Source organism: Polypterus senegalus, chromosome 7 (genome assembly GCF_016835505.1).
Source record: "Polypterus senegalus isolate Bchr_013 chromosome 7, ASM1683550v1, whole genome shotgun sequence".
Lineage (NCBI taxonomy): Eukaryota > Metazoa > Chordata > Cladistia > Polypteriformes > Polypteridae > Polypterus > Polypterus senegalus.
Window position 1 is genome coordinate 52,101,910 of NC_053160.1, and position 17,583 is coordinate 52,119,492.

The 17,583-nt window shown below is 38.6% G+C and overlaps 1 protein-coding gene across 1 annotated transcript in view; it reads left to right on the forward strand.

The window, feature by feature from the left end:
* The window catches only part of oxct1a (3-oxoacid CoA transferase 1a), a 217,031-nt gene that overhangs the window by 22,313 nt on the left and 177,135 nt on the right, over window positions 1-17,583 (forward strand). The window contains exons 2-3 of the mRNA XM_039758621.1: window positions 8,147-8,255; window positions 11,477-11,567. Of these exons, the coding sequence (XP_039614555.1) occupies window positions 8,147-8,255; window positions 11,477-11,567 (200 nt within the window). The remainder of the gene's footprint in view (window positions 1-8,146; window positions 8,256-11,476; window positions 11,568-17,583) is intronic.

The window sequence follows — 17,583 nt, forward strand, 5'->3', positions numbered from 1 at the left end:
CACTGAAACAATGAATCATACAACGGACAAAACTGCAGTGCATGAATGACATTTATATAGAAAGACTAACAGGAAATTGAATACAAAAGAATGCTGGGAAGAAGGTCGAGCAGACATGACATGGAATAGAAAAGCCGGAAGTGCAATCGTTGGGTAAGGTTGGAAGTAGAGGGTTTAACGGATGACTGGAATTGTCTGCCAGTCTTCTTATTGTATGTTTTATTCTTCTCCTTTTCTGTTGAACGAGAGAGAGAAACATTAGTGCCTTGTACAAAACCCACTTTCTTTGTGTTGTCCAGCGTCGTTGAGGCCATCAGCTGCTCCCCAAGCGCGCGTGTGTGACAATGTACAAGAGGCTGTGGTGCATAACATCTGGACTCACTCTTAATGACAGGACAGAGAGTTCAGAAAAATCCTGTGGTAGAAATAGTACTTACCCAGTTTGATTGCAGTCAGTGGAGGTAGAGCTGGGCAATATGAACTTAAATTGATATTGTGATAATTTTGACCCAAATGGTAATATTAAGACTGAAGATCAGTACTATATATGCATGTGTATATACATTTTCTATACAGTGTCCAAAATATAGAAATATTTTCTCACAATTAAAATATGAAGTATTAGCAAAGGAAAGCAGTTTTTTTCTTTAACAATTTCATTAAAAGCTATGCCTCAAAGAAATAGATCAAATAACATAATTTTTCCAACCATTTTTGTTTTATTTCTCCTTTATTTATTTTTAAGTTTCCATTGTATGTATTGTGTTTAACACCTTGCTTGCTTTGTCAGTAACTGTGTCTGCTCGGCACTAAATATTGCCCTCCAGGTAATAATAATAATAATTATTTGCACATTACTTGAAAGGAACTATTCTGGGTATCTCTCTCCTAGGAGAAATGTTATAACAATTACCAGTATAATAAGTACTGCATATGTAGCTGAGCAGCTGCATCATGTATTCTTAAAAGCTTCTTGAATCATTATTTGTCTTTTGTACATTATATGGTTGGAGTCTGGGAATGATCTTAAAGGGGTACTTGAAATTCTGAGGAGGGTGGTGTTATTTCGTTGGAAACAGAACTGCTTCAACTACGCAGTGAAACTTTACTGTTACTTTCAATCCCAATAAACAGTGAAGTGATATCACCATATAAAATTTGTCATTATAAAATCACACAGATTTTTATTTCATTACTTGATATCTTATTATTCTTTTACTAACCTCTGGTCACCAAGTAATATGGTTGTATACTGTATTTGCAGATTCAAAGATCATCAGGACATGCATTAATATATATATATATATATATATATATATATATATATATATAGAAAGCCTGGTGACTGATTCATCACCAGATCTCCTAAACCCCAAGTCCTAGAATGGCATGGAGGTTTGTTTTAGTGGCTAGGGAAAGATGAGAACAGATTTAGCGAAACTCCTACGATAAGGGGTTGAAACTACCCCTTCAATGTTAAAATATTTTAATATGTCTCAGTTTTATTTTGATTAATACAGTTTTTTGCAATTTTTTAAATGTTTTATCTTTATACAGGGTGGTTGAAAAAACAGGAAACATGGCAATTTTTAAATTTTCTTCCGAAATTTTAGCAAAGTGTTTCTGAAAGTAAATATCACATAAGAAACTGAGATGTACTGGTTTTCAAATATTCAATTCGTACTTCAACGTCACAACACCGCACAGCATTCACCACGTCAAAACATTCTTCCAGATAAAGTTTGACATTCCTTTATCATGATGATACGTGACATTACTGGTTAGTGTGACTTGAACTATTTAAAATACACTAACATATTTACGTGACTTTGCAGGTCAGCATGTGGCGAATTAAATAAAAATACTGAGACTTAAAACAAAAATGTGATGGGTGACTTAAAGCACAAGAGTTTTCAGACATATTATTGAAATTAAGAGATGGTAGAATAGAGGAAAAAGAAGGAAAAATAAAGATCCCTGACAATTTATGTACTTTAGTAGATGACACATAGATATTAATGGAGAAGATATATTCTGATATAGAAAACTTAACCTTCTAAACCCGTATCTTGGCTATGGGAACAAGCTATATTAACATATAAAAATTATAAAGCTACAGAAATCAATAACCGTCTTTTAGCAAAGCTGAATACACACAAGATGACATGATCACTTCACTCAGTAGTAGAGGCTGAAGAGGCTGTACACTATCCAGTGGAGTTCTTGCATACTCGCAATACTTCAGGCATTCTTCTGCACAAGCTTATTTTGAAGATAGGAGCACCAGTTATGCTTTTGAGAAACTTAACTCCTCCTTTTCAATGGCAAAAAGCTGTAAATAAAAAGCTTTACACAAAAATGTAAATGTAACATGTATCTTTACTGGCTCTGATCAAGGAGAAACCGCCTGTATACCATGTATTCCTCTTATACCATTTGACTTTCCTTTTCAGTTCAAATGCCTGTAGTATACCTCTTGTACCATCTGACTTTCCTTTTCAGTTCAAATGCCTGTAATTTTCAAATAAATTGTGTTTTGCAATGACTATCAAAATCAATAAAGCACAAATTCAGTCTCTAAAAGAGTGGATTTGAGGGATTATTGTTTTTCTCATGGCCAGCTTTCATGTGGCATGCTCCAGAATGAGTTTACCTCACTCCCTATTCATTTTGAAACCTATGGGTGCTACATCTAGCGCTGTATACAGAGAAATATTATATTTCCTTGCTCAACATATTTACTCCTTTTGTGATTTTTCGTATACAGCGCAGACTTGGTATATAATCAAAAACTGAAATAAAATTGTCCATATTTTTATATCAGCCAATTTATTGAAAGAGATCTTCGTGAGAGAAGCTGCGGGAATTAGCTTGGTAATAATAATGCTAAATGAATGCACTTATTCTTCTTCTTTTGGCTGCTCCCATTAGTGGTTGCCACAGCGGATCATCGTCTTCCATTCTTTCTGTCCTGTGCATCTTGTTCTGTTACACCCATCACCTGCACGTCCTCTCTCACCACATCCATAAACCTTCTCTTAGGCCTTCCTCTTTTCCTCTTCCCTGGCAGCTCTATCCTTAGCATCCTTCTCCCAACATACTCACAATCTCTCCTCTGCACATGTCCAAACCAACAAAATCTCGCCTCTCTGACTTTGTCTCCCAACCATCCAACTTGAGCTGACCCTCTAATGTACTCATTTCTAATCCTGTCCATCCTCCTCACACCCAATGCAAATCTTAACATCTTTAACTCTGTTGTTACCTCCAGCTCTGTCTCCTGCTTTCTGGTCAGTGGCACTGTCTCCAACCCATATAACATAGCTGGTCTCACTACCGTCCTGTAGACCTTCCCTTTCACTCTTGCGGATACCCGTCTGTCACAAATTACTCCTGACACTCTTTTCCACCCTGCACTCTCTTTTTCACCTCTCTTCCACAATCCCTATTATTCTGTACTGTTGGTCCCAAGTATTTAAACTCATCCTCCTTCGCCAACTCTACTCATTGCATTCTCACCATTCCACTGACCCCTCTTTCATTTACACACATGTATTCTGTCTTGTCCCTACTGACCTTCATTCCTCTCCTTTCTAGAGCATATCTCCATCTCTCCAGGGTCTCCTCAACCTGCTTCCTACTATCACTACAGATCGCAATGTCATCAGCAAACATCATAGTCCACGGGGACTCCTGTTTAATCTCGTCTGTCAACCTGTCCATCACCATTGCAAATAAGAAAGGGCTCAGAGCTGATCCCTGATGTAATCCCACCTCCACCTTGAATGCATCCATCACTCCTACCACAGACTTCACCACTGTGACACTTCCCTCGTACATAACCTGTACAACTCTTACGTACTTCTCTGCCACTCCCGACTTCTTCATGCTATACCACAGCTCTTTGAGGCACCCTGTCATATGCTTTCTCCAGGTCCACAAAGACGCAATGCAACTCCTCCTGGCCTTCTCTATACTTCTCCATCAACATCGTCAGAGCAAACGTCGCATCTATGGTGCTCTTTCTTGGCATGAAACCATACTGCTGCTCACTAATCATCACCTCACTTCTTAACCAACCTTCCACTACTCTTTCCCATAACTTCATGCTGTGGCTCATCAATTTTATTCCCCTGTAGTTACTGAAGTCCTGCACATCCCCCTTATTCTTAAATATTGGCACAAGTACACTTCTTCTCCACTCCTCAGGCATCCTCTCATTTTCTAAGATTCCATTAAACAATCTTGTTAAAAACTCCACTACCGTCTCTCCTAAACACTTCCATGCTTCCATAGGTATGTCATCTAGACCAACAACCTTTCCATTTTTCATCCTCTTCATAGCTGTCCTTACTTCCTCCTTGCTAATCCATTGCACTTCCTGATTCACTATCTCCACATCATCCAACCTCTTCTATCTCTCGTTCTCTTCATTCATCAGCCTCTCCATTTGCTCCATACACTCTCCTCGCTTGTGGGTACATTTCCATCTTCATCCTTTATCATCCTAACCTGTTGCAAATCTTTCCCAGCTCGGCCCCTCTGTCTAGCCAATCGGTACAAGTCCTTTTCTCCCTCCTTAGTGTCCAACCTCTCAAACAACTCATCATACACCTTTTCTTTAGCCTTCGCCACCTCTGTCTTCACCTTATCTCTGTATACTCTTGTCTACTTTCTGCATCTCTCTGACTATCCCACTTCTTCTTTGCCATCCTCTTCCTCTGTATACTCTCCTGTATCTCCTCATTCCACTGCCAGGTTTCCTTTCCCTCCATCCAGATGTCACGCCAAGCACCCTTCTTGCTGTTACCCTTACTACATCTGCTGTAGTTTCCCAGCTGTCTGATAACTCTTCACTGCCACCCAGTGCCTGTCTCACCTCCTCCCTAAACTCAACCTTGCAAAGTCCATGGTCATCTGATCTTCTTCATTCCTCTCCTTGACACCATACCTACCCATCACCTCCTCGTCTCCACTGTTCCCTTCACCAACATGCCCATTGAAATCCGCTCTAATCACCACTTTCTGTCCCTTGGGTACACTGTCCATCACTTCATCCAATTCACTCCAAAAATCTTCTCTCACCCTTTGCACACCCAACTTGCGGTGCATATGCACTAACAACATTCATCATCACACCTCCAATTTCCAGCTTCATAATCATTACTCTGCCTGACACTCTTTTCATCTCTAAAACACTCTTGACATACTGTTCCTTCAGAATAACCCCTACACCATTTCTTCTCCCATCCACACCACGATAGAACAATTTGAATCCACCTCCAATCCACCTGGCCTTACTCCCATTCCATTTAGTCTCTTGCACGCACAATATATCCACCTTCCTTCTCTCTATCATATCTGCTATGTCTCTCCCTTTTACCAGTCATACTGCCAACATTCAAAGTTCCTACCCTCAGCTCCACTCTCTTTAATTTCCTTCTCGCCTCCTGCCTCTGGACACGTCTCCCCCTCTTCTTCTCCTTCTTCTTCTTTGATCAACAGTAGTCCAATTTCCGCCAGCACCCTGTTGGCTAGCAGTACTGGTGGAGGTCATTGTTAACCCGGGGCTCGACCGATCCGGTATGAAAATTTGTATTGTCTGCATATTGATTTGGCAAAATTTTACACCGGGTGCCCTTCCTGAAGTAACCCTCCACATTTATCCGGGCTTGACCTACGGCCTTTCCATTTTTCATTCTCTTCATAGCTCTCCTGACTTACTCCTTGCTAATTCGTTGCACTTCCTGATTCAGTATCTCCACATCATCCAACCTCTTCTCTCTCTCGTTCTCTTCATTCATCAGCCTCTCAAAGTACTCTTTCCATCTCCTCGCTACACTCTCCTCGCTTGTGAGTACGTTTCCATCTTTATCCTTTATTACCCTAATCTGCTGCACATCTTTCCCAGCTCTGTCCCTCTGTCTAGCCAATCGGTACAGGTCCTATTCTCCCTCCTTAATGTCCAATCTCTCATACAACTCATCATACGCCTTTCCTTTAGCCTTCGCCACCTCTCTCTTCACCTTGCGCCTTATCTCCTTGTACTCCTGTCTACTTCCTGCATCTCTCTGACTATCCCACTTCTTTACCATCATCTTCCTCTGTATATTCTCCTACTTCCTCATTCCACCACCAGGTTTCCTTTTCCTCCTTCCTCTGTCCAGATGTCACACCAATCACCCTTCTTGCTGTCACTCTTACTACATCTGCTATAGTTGCCCAACTGCCTTGTAACTCTTCACTACAACCCTGTGCCTGTCTCACCATCTGTCTAAAGTCAACCTTGCAGTCTTCCTTTTTCAACTTCCACCATTTGATCCTTGGCTCTGCCCTCACTCTCTTCCTCTTCTTGATCTCCAATGTCATCCTACAGACCACCATCCTATGCTGCTTAACTACACTTTCCCCTGCCACCACTTTGCAGTCTTCAATCTCCTTCAAATTGACTCTTCTGAAAAGAATATAGCCTACCTGTGTGTATCTTTCTCCACTCTTGTACATCACCCTATGTTCCTCCCTCTTTTTAAAATAACGTATTCACCACAGCCATGTCTATCCTTTTGGCAAAATCCACTATCATCTGATCTTCTTCATTCCTTTCCTTGACACCATACCTACCCATCACCTCCTTGTCTCCTCTGTTCCCTTCACCAACATGCCCATGGAAATCCGCCCCAATCACCACTTTCTATCCCTTGGGTACACTGTTCATCACTTCATCCAACTCACTCCAAAAATCTTCTTTCTCATTCATTGCACACCCAACTTGTGGGGCATATGCACTAACAACATTCATCATCACACCTCCAATTTCCAGCTTTATAATCATTACTCTTGTCTAACACTCTTTTTTTCACCTCCAAAACACTCTTGACATACCGTTCCTTCAGAATAACCCCTACACCATTTCTCCTCCCATCCACACCATGACAGAACATTTTGAATCCACCTCCAATCCACCTGGCCTTACTCCCCTTCCATTTAGTCTCTTGCACGCACAATATATCAACCTTCCTTCTCTCCATCATATCTGCTAACTCTCTCCCCTTACCAGTCATACTGCCAACATTCAAAGTTCCTACCCTCAGTTCCAGTTCCACTCTGTTTACCTTCCTCCTCTCCTCCTGCCTCCGAACATGTCTCCCTTCTCCTCTTCTCCTTCTTCGGCCAACAGTAGCTCAATTTCCGCCAGCACCCTGCTCACTATCAGTACCGGTGGCGGTCATTGTTAACCCAGGGCTCAGCTGATCTGGTATGGAAATTTGTATTGTTGCATGTTTTGCAATACAGCAAGTCAATGCAGCTGTTACTTCTTTGCATCTACTGATTGTCTGCTCATATAGTGTGCAATGGAAAAGTTGACATTTTACATAGCTTTGCTTAGCAGGGACCCATTTTGCTGAAGAGGGATAAGGGTATATATACTGCAGGAGCCTTGTGTATGGTTGGCCGCTTCATATTCAGTAATGTATTTTATCCTTATATGTTGTACTGCTTAAACTGTCATACCAGATAAAACCAAATCATTTTCAAACAGCAGAGCTACACTACCAGCTCTTTCTCTTCTGATCCTTGCTCTGTTTATTGTCTCGTGCTCATCACTGTCGGGCAACATGGGTGGAGTCGATGAAGTCAAGCTTATAAAGAGTGCTAGTGATGTTGTGGAATTTATTTAAGGCTCAGATGAAGCTGTAGAAAATGAAAAAAACAAATGTTGAACATTATAATATTGGCTTTTTACATTTTGATTTTTTTAGTTATAAAATCAGATCAAAAATTACATATATTGTCCAGTCCTAAGTGGAGGTGCTTTTGGGCTTGCAGTGAAAATGTGTTTGGGCACCTCCAGGAGGGGATGTATGAAATATGGCCTACTGGGATAATACCCAGGACACACTAGTGGAATTATGCTTTTTGCAGCACCTGGGAATTTGTGAGAATTCTTGAGGTAGTTCTGGAAACTGTTGCTGAGTTTAGGGTTGCCTTGTTGTAGTTTTGTGTTAGTTTTCATACTCTCAGGTTTTGAATTTGAGTTTTGAGGAAGGAAAAAAGAAAAACACAAACTGCCATTTTTTGTCACAGTAAGTGACTTAAACCTTTATGATAAAGTTAATCCAAGTACTTTTTCTCTTCTCTTCTCTAGCACTGCAGCTGCTTATTTTCTACTATAAGTAACGACAAAGCCAAATTCTTCACTGACCCAGTAGAAGCAGTTAAAGACATTCCCAATGGCTCTCAGATACTTGTAGGAGGTAAGAACAACATCAGGTATTCAAGCTGGTTATAGATGGGGGAGGAGGATTATTGATTAATAATATTGCAATACAAATAAGAATATTTTCATAAAGAATTTCAGAATTCTTAGAATTCTCCAGTTAAGCATTGCATATGAGTAAAGAGAAGCTCAAGCCTAATTTGAATTTTATATCTCAATATAGGTCCTTGAGGTGGTGTTAGATTGCTGTTAACAAGTAAATCTGTCAGTTACAGTGTCAGTTTGTAGATGAGAATTACCATGTAAACTGTGAACTAATCAGGAGAGTGTATCCCTTGCTTCTGCAGTAGTTTTGGTCTTATTTAGTGGGTCGTATGCTCTTTCTGAGTTATTTGTTTGTTTATGTATTTATTTCTGTACACTTGGTGCAGCAGTGTTCTCTGTGATGGTCAGCTATGTCATTAACTTGCTATACACAGTAATTCATTGCAATTGGAAGGCAAGATGGACCACTTGAGATCCTGGCCCAGACACTGTCGGTATTGGGTTTGTACATTTCCACTGTTTTTTTTTACTGGGTACATCAGTTTTCCTCCTATAGCCCAAACATGGGTATCAGTGTGATTGGTGAATATAAGCTGTGTATAAGTGTGCCCCGTGAGGGGCTGGTCCCTGTCTCTTGTTCAATCCTGCCAGGGTAGGCTTGGGCCCCTGCAACACTAACTTGAATTAAGTGGATGTAACAGTGGTCTTCACATATCAAACTTGAAAAACACATGACAAAAAACTACTGTACGTTTCAGAGTCAGGGTTGAAAGCATTTCATGTTTCACAAATAGTCACATTAGGAGATTTAATTATAACTGAGTGTAACACATTTTATTCTTCCTGTGTAAACAAAATGAGCACATAGTTAGTCAAACCTATCTTTCCTTATACTGTTTATAAAGCGTATTTGTTGCGCACTACAGTATCTAGGCATTATGGAGGAAGATTTTTACACATCTTTCTATTTTTTGCTGGTGCCTGGGTAGTCTGCTTGTGTGCACATCTCAGACTTAAGGATTATTGCTCTTTTTGTAAAAGGCAAATACTGTAACATACTTTATTTTGTAACATAAGCTCAGTATAACTCTTGTAAATAGTACAATTTCTGTTGTGCAAGTGAGGCCAGTGCTTTTATTTTCATGGCTTATGTTAATCAGTTGGTGCTGCTTCCCTGGTACTTTTTTAAAATTTTAATTAGAGGTTGCAAGTAATGCAAAACAGCCTGTATGCTTAGAATTTTGGAAAAAAACAGTCTTGCAGAGACAACCGTGCTATATGGAAGAAATGCTGAATGGTTAAAGGACACAGTGGTCGAGCTATATTTTAAATTGACTTGTATATTTGTTTCTATAGAAATCTAGCACATTAAATTGTTCAGACCATACATCCTTAACTACATCAATCATCTAGGTATCCTTTTGTGGAATTTGTGGTCCAGTCCTATTGAGAGAGAGAGAGTTAGCAATTCCTGTGTCTGCTCCCGGGTCCATGTGGAGGTACTCTGATTCTGTCCTCCGTATATGCACAAACCATTTCTGTTTACTTTTCCTCTACTACACAACTCTTTATGGCTTTATGGAGAACATGGCCAGCTGCCCTATACAGGAACCTCATTTCACCCGAGCATCATTGTTTCAGTTAATACTGAAAACTTTGAGGATGGAGAGGTAAAGGTTGGGAGCTTGGACTGATACAGCTCGTTGCTGCATCCACCACACAATGAACCTCTTTGGTATCCCAAATTAGGACCACACTAGTTTGAATGGAATGGAATATTGTGAGGCTTTTTTTTTGTTTTTTTTTACATTGACTGGAGTGCCAGTCCTGCCTCAACCCCCAAGTTTTCCGTGCAATTGAGGATGAGGGGCTTTAGATATTTTTTAAAATCAAGAGTAGTGTCAAGGACTTAGCTGTTACTTTACCACCACCACTGGATTAAAAAAAAAAAACACTGCAGTGATTCTTTGCTCACTCTTTCAGACCTGCTATGTTCTTGTTCTTTATTTGGACCCTCGACTTTGACCAATGTGCCATGGGTAGCCCCAGCAGAAACAGAGTTACATTGACAACATAAATCTGAACATCAAGCCTCCTCCCCCAAACAAAGCCACAATACTTTGAGGGAAGAGTTTTAGATAATGATCATAAAAATAATGAAATATTTATTAAAATATCTTTATCTTTTAAATATTACATTAATGATCGTAACCTTTGCAAAAATAAATCCTTTAAATAGAGCATCCTTATTATGTCTAATGAGGTTAATAATTTATTATAAACTAAACTAAATGAACCAAACTAGTTCACCCACGTAGTCTGTAAGTACGACTTTAATGGCGTAAGCCAAAACACTCATGTCTCAATTTTTTTTAAGTTTAATGAGAGTGAGTGTTTTATAAACACGAAATGTTGTATGTCGAAACGTTGTAACCCGAGGACTCCCTATAATGCTGTTAAAATACATAGCTTGTGTTAGAAGGTATTTTCATAACCAGTTTATTCATTACAGTTCTAGATAAGTAGCAGTTGCCTACACATTCTCCAGCTGGTAAATTGTACATAATCTTTCATGAGGTTATAAGCAAGATATGTAGTCCCGTTATAAATATGTACCTTGCATCAAATTTGGGCTAGAAGCTGCTGCTTTATATTTTTTCCCTTTTAACTAGTCATTACCAGTCATAACACAAATTCTGTCTCTTAAGGTATATATAATCTTTGGCAGTGTTGAAGGAGCTGCTTTTTAGCTGTTTAAAAAAAAAAAACAATGCAATGCTGGAAATTTCAGTTCTAAGTGTTTATCCAGAATGTACATATTCACAGACCGGAATACTGATATTTAATAAGAACAATACATTAAGAGAAGGTGCTGCATTACTGTTTTACCATCTGTTATGTTTTATCTTCATTGTGCAAAGTTCCCTTGCGGTCACAGATTACTTCTTTTCATTGATTTAATTAACTACGTTACAGACTTTGGTATTTTGTAGACATGATGCTTGCAGTGATTACCTGGTTTACTTTCCGTGACTCTTCAGATAACTCTGCAGCTTGAACATATATTAGTGCAAGGTTTCTATTTCCCTCTCATGCACTTTTATAAGGCAGAGTGTTGGTGTTAAAAATGTCAATTTCTATAATCTAAAAATTCAAATGGTAAATTTGGATATAAATTAGTATAATATTCATACATGTTTATTATTATTTTAGGATTTGGTTTATGTGGAATCCCTGAAAATCTAATAATCAGTTTACTGAAGACTGGAGTGAAAGGGATAACAGCAGTTAGCAACAATGCTGGGTGAGTGTATTTTGGGTACGTTTTTCTTACTCCCTCCCACTCTAGACATTTTTCTTTGTATAGAGCTTTGTATATTCACTTGCCTTTCTTGCTCTTACTTTTTCTCTCTGCTGTAGTTCTATTTGAGGAGCTTCATCTTTAGCCTTTTTTTCCTGAATCTTCACATGCACTCTTTTTGATATTAGCTGCATTAACTGCTAACATTTAAAAAAAGAGGATAACATTTTTCTTTTAAAAATCAAAAGGGATGGTTCAAAGTTTTAAACCCAACCCTCATTAATGATGTATACAAATGCTCAGTAAAATTTCAAATCCCACCAGAAACTATCCTAAATGTATTGGGGTGTGTAAATTAAGCTGTTTACAGTTTGTTAAATAAGACTTGTAACACTTTAATTGGTGTGGATATTTGAATTCCTATTGGATTATTTAGGTAAGATGTATCTTTTATAGTGAATAAACTGAAGAAGCTAGCATTATTTTTGCTAGTGTGTATTTAAATAAGAGTTTTGCTTGCAGGTGCCCTTTTGGACAAGAGGTAGCATGTGACAGTGACTCCTAGAATAAATAAATAGAGACAAAGAATGGAATTCATTCAAATAACTGAAAGAACACTGGTAGATTTGCAAATGTTAAAGCAAATACTAAATAAAATGTTATTACTTTTAGAATATATATGTTTAAGTGCTAATAAACTTGTAAGAAGATGTGAAATTAGTGCTAGGGACTTTGCAGTTAACACATTTTCATATTTAGCTAAAAGTAGCTGCACTGACAATTAACAAGGCCATGGGAAATGATCATTTGTCCAATTGTCACTCGTGCAGCTATCAGCTACAAAGGCACTCTAAAAAGAAAGGGTGTTGAGGCCCAGTTAAGATATGTGAGAGAGACCATTTTGAAGTTGCAATGAAACATACTTTATAGGGATGAAAGTAACAGTGCCACCTACAAAATGAAAATGTGCCTGAACAGAGTCAAGTGTTAAGAGGTAGAAGGCTGTCCAATAATGTGCATCTCTCTTGGTTTTACTGATGATAAATTTTCTTTATGGATGTTGATTTGAATAGTTCAGTTTGTATGTTTTCATCCTTTATTTTCTTTCTAATATTTGATATGCCTAGTTTATCTGTAAATAAATATAAATGTAGGTTGAAATAAAGTTTGTGTTTTATGTCACTGGAATGGTCTTGTTGTTTACTGACATTAGCAAATGTAATTCAGATCAAAAAGGAATGAGCTGTTCTCATCCACGTTAAATCTTTTCAGAGTTAGCAAACAGGCACCAGAAGGATATATGTGTGATAGCAGCAGTAGTAAGCTCCTGGCCACTGTTTTGAGTATTTACTGCAAGCCTTTTGATGGTACCCAGCCACTTCTAGACATGCAGATTCTTTTCATAGTGAACTGGAAGCAAATTGTGTTTTCTGTGAACCTGGCATGAGCAGGCTCCTGGTCTTTGTCAGGGTACCAAGAGGTTCAGCCCTTTTAGTGGGGAGAAACTGGGAGCAGGTTTGGTCTCGGCCATTGTTAAGCTATTTCAGAGGTTTAATTTTGAATCCTTTAGATTGGGGGAAAATTGACCCTAAAGTTGATAGAAAAGTGGCATGACAATTTCAGAATATCAATGTTATGAGTGAATTGCTATTAAAAATATTTCATAGTAAATGTCAGCTTTGACCATGCTTAAGCTTATCCTTCATTCATTAATATTGTCACATTGTTATTTCATCAGTTTCTCAGTTTGTGCTGATTTATTTGCTGCTGTTCTTGTAATGCATTTATTCATCTCTGGGAGTACATTTGCACTTGTTTTAAAAACAACTACAATGATAATCTTTTTGGGGACAAGATTTTAAAGTTGAACGCCTGGAAGGACTTGGTATGGTAAACACAAATCAAATCAAAACCCTCCACTCAACAATTATTCTTTAGAAATCCTGTCATGTTTTATTTCTCATTTTTTTTCTCTCATTAATTAACTGAAAGGAATTATGATTCATTGTTTTCGTTTTTTTTCTGAGCCTGATTAGATTCATATTGATGCACTAAACATTTTTGTAGTGTTTGTGTGTTTGTTTAATCAAATTATGTGAATGAAATACTTCTGTTGTTTGCAGAGAATATTCTCTAAAGTTATTTTAGAAGTATGCAAAGGGAGATTGCTGTTACGTTTGACTTGTACTGTGACTTCACACTGAACATTCAAAAGAAACTGAGAGCACCCCAGGCAGTGAAATAATTGTAGAATACCTTGATGTTTCATGCAGGAGATAGAGGGAAACACACACAAAGTTTTGGTAACTGATGAAAGCACATAGTGCAAATGGGATGATTTAAAATGATGAAAATATAATGATGTAGGTATAGTTAATATGCTACCATTTAATACTGTATTTTCTTTGCAATATAAATGCATAATTTGAAAGGTGGTATAAATGAGATGGAAGCAACAACATTTTGTAACAGAGACTGCTCAACCTTAGAAAATGTTCTACAAACATGTTTTAAACCTGTTTAAAATTTGTTTAGACTACATTTATCAAACTACCTGAAGAATGTCTTTCTTCATACTTAGTTTTAGCAGCCATCAGGAGGAGTGGAGTGCATGCATAAAATTTGTGGTCTGGTCACCATTCTACAGTATATGTTCTCCATGTTTTGTTCTTGCTACTTCGGAAAGCTTTTTATTGTTGTAACTGTTTCTGTCTTCTCAAGTTATCCTTATTTTGTAATGCTTCATAAACCTGGTTTCTTTAAATCTCTACCCAAGTTGTTCCACTGCTACCACCAATCTACTGCCATCTTCTGTGATAGGCTTCAGTTACCTGGCACAGATATGTGCATAATTAAGAGGCAGTAATCACTTGAAAGACATGTCAGGACTTGGACAGCAACAACAAGTTGTGTTTTTGTATTTAGTAAACTGGATAAGTTTTTTTACTAGCAGCCAAGCATATCATTTTTTTTTATTAGAAATGGGGAGGCTAGAACCTTCTTGGTTTCACTTGTTGTTTTGTTCAAGGGTGGAACTAGATACTGTAAGTAGAGACTAGAATTGTTAGCAGCTACTATACCCATACCTATAAGAGTAACATAATTAAGAAGCAGGACCCAACCAATAATATTAAACACTGAAATATTGTGCTGATATTTGGTCTCTAGATGCTATATGCATTGATATTGGTTGAAGTTGCCTTGATGTTATGATGCTGAAACTCTACCAAACAAAGCATATTTTTTAAGTTATTTTTTTAGTATAAATGGCATGTTTGAAAAGCCAATCCCTCTGATTGAAATGCACAATAACGCTAAGGAATTGAGTGTTAAAAGTGTACACGCTAAGCAATTCCATGTGCTTCCAAACGCTAAATTGTGCCTACATTCATTGTCTCCAGAACAGACAATAATGCATTTTTTGTTTACAGTGGATGCATTGTCATTTATTTACTTACTACTGTACTTAAAGTTCACAATTGTCCCATTAAAAGGCTGCATTACATGTTCTGCTATTTTTCCTCATTGCATTCACTCCTGCCGAAATGGATGCTGCACCATTGTGCGCAAGGTTTTCACTCAGAGACCAAGATTGTCTTTGTTTTTGTTTTAATGGTCAGGCATTTATCTTGTAAAAAACTGCAGAAGTTTTTTGTCTTATACATTTGTCTCTCTGTATGCCACAAATGAAATTTTTAAAGCTTCTAAAAGCTAACAAAAAATGTAAAAATAAATAAGTAAAACTGCATAGGCCAATGTGAAGCACAATTTAATTAATTAATGCATGCATCTCTCATGCTATTTATATGTGTACTATTTGATTTATTCTTTTATTAATCAATGAAAAAATTCCTTACTTATGTAATCGTCAGAGTGCATAGTATAACAGCTTTGTTGCCAAAGAACTTTATTCTTCAAATTTAAGTCAACATGGGCCATATAATTATCTTTAAAAGCATCCATTTAACAATTACACATATGTACTCATGTCACCCAGTGGCGTAGCTAGGAGGGGCGGTCATTTTTGGGGGCGGCATTATTGGCCACAAGGCTCAGCACAATTCGTGTGTAAGCAGCAGGGTTTGGAAAAATATCACTCATGTATGAAAAAAGTCAAATTCTCTGATTTTTAACCACAAATGCTTGAAAAATAATGTTCAGACTGTCCTTCTGCATCAGACACAGCAGTTGAAATGTATGAGGCAATGACAAAAATAAACATAACCGTTACACCGATAATAATTTCTAGCAAGATAAACAACTAATTTACAATGTATACTGTTCAAAAGAATCAAAGGAACACTTTTTAATCAGAGTATAGCATAAAGTCAATGAAACTTATGGGATATTAATCTGGTCAGTTAAGTAGCAGAGGGGGTTGTTAATCAGTTTCAGCTGCTGTGGTGTTAATGAAATTAACAACAGATGCACTAGAGGGGCAACAATGAGATGACCCCCAAAACAGGAATGGTTTAACAGGTGGAGGCCACTGACATTTTTCCCTCCTCATCTTTTCTGACTGTTTCTTCACTAGTTTTGCATTTGGCTACAGTCAGTGTCACTACTGGTAGCATGAGGCGATACCTGGACCCTACAGAGGTTGCACAGGTAGTCCAACTTCTCCAGGATGGCACATCAATACGTGTCATTGCCAGAAGGTTTGCTGTGTCTCCCTGCACAGTCTCAAGGGCATGAAGGAGATTCTAGGAGACAAGCAGTTACTCTAGGAGAGCTGGAGAGGGCCATAGAAGGTCCATAACCCATCAGCAGGACCAGTATCTGCTCCTTTGGGCAAGGAGGAACAGGATGAGCACTGCCAGAGCCCTACAAAATGACCTCCAGCAGGCCACTGGTGTGAATGTCTCTGACCAAACAACCAAAAAGACTTCATGAGGGTGACCCAAGGGCCCCATGTCCTCTAATGGGCCCTGAGCTCACTGCCCAGCAGCATGCAGCTCGATTGGCATTCGCCATAGAATACCAGAATTGGCAGATGCACCACTGGTGCCCTGTGCTTTTTACAGACGAGAGCAGGTTCACCCTGAGCACGTGACAGAAGTGAAAGGGTCTGGAGAAGCCATGGAGAACATTATGCTGCCTGTAACATCATTCAGCATGAGCAGTTTGGTGGTGGGTTAATGATTGTCTGGGGAGGCATATCCATGGAGGGTCACACAGACCGCTACAGGCTTGACAAAGGCACCTTGGCTGCCATTAGGTATCAGGATGAAATCCTTGGGCCCATTGTCAGACCCTATGCTGGTACAGTGGCTCCTGGAGCACGACAATTCCTGGCCTCATGTGGTGAGAGTATGCAGGCAGTTCCTGGAGGATGAAGGAATTGATACCATTGACTGGCCACCACACTTTCCTGACCTAAATCCAATAGATCACCTCTGGGACATTATGTTTTGGTCCATCCAATGCCACAAGGTTGCACCTCAGGAGCTCAGTGATGCCCTGGTCCAGATCTGGGAGGAGATCCCCCACAACACCATCTGTCATCTCATTAGAAGCATGCACCGATGTTGTCAGGCATGTATACAAGAACACAGGGGCCATACAAAGTGCTGCGTACAATTTTGAGTTGCTGCAATTAAATTTTGGCAAAATGGACTAGCCTGCCACATAATTTTTTCACTCAGATTTTTGGGGCGTCTTTGAATTCAGGGCTCTGTAGGTTGATAATTTTCATTTCCATCAAACGATGTGGCATCCTTTTGTTCCTAACACATTACCCAGTCTATATCAGTATAGATATCCAGGAGGATTTCTTTTTCCCATTGAGAACTGATGTGTTTTCAAAGTGTTCCTTTAATTTTTTTGAGCAGTTTATAATTTCGTTTCGTTATTAATTCAAATGCGTTCTTGCTCTGTGCAGTAAACATCCCCACCTATTACTTTGGTTCTGGTTTTCGTAGTGTAATTATATTAAACTAATAATTAGAACACGACTTATCAGTGCGTCTATACTATATTCTTGTCTAGTTGATGCTTATAAATGTATATAAAAAATGAT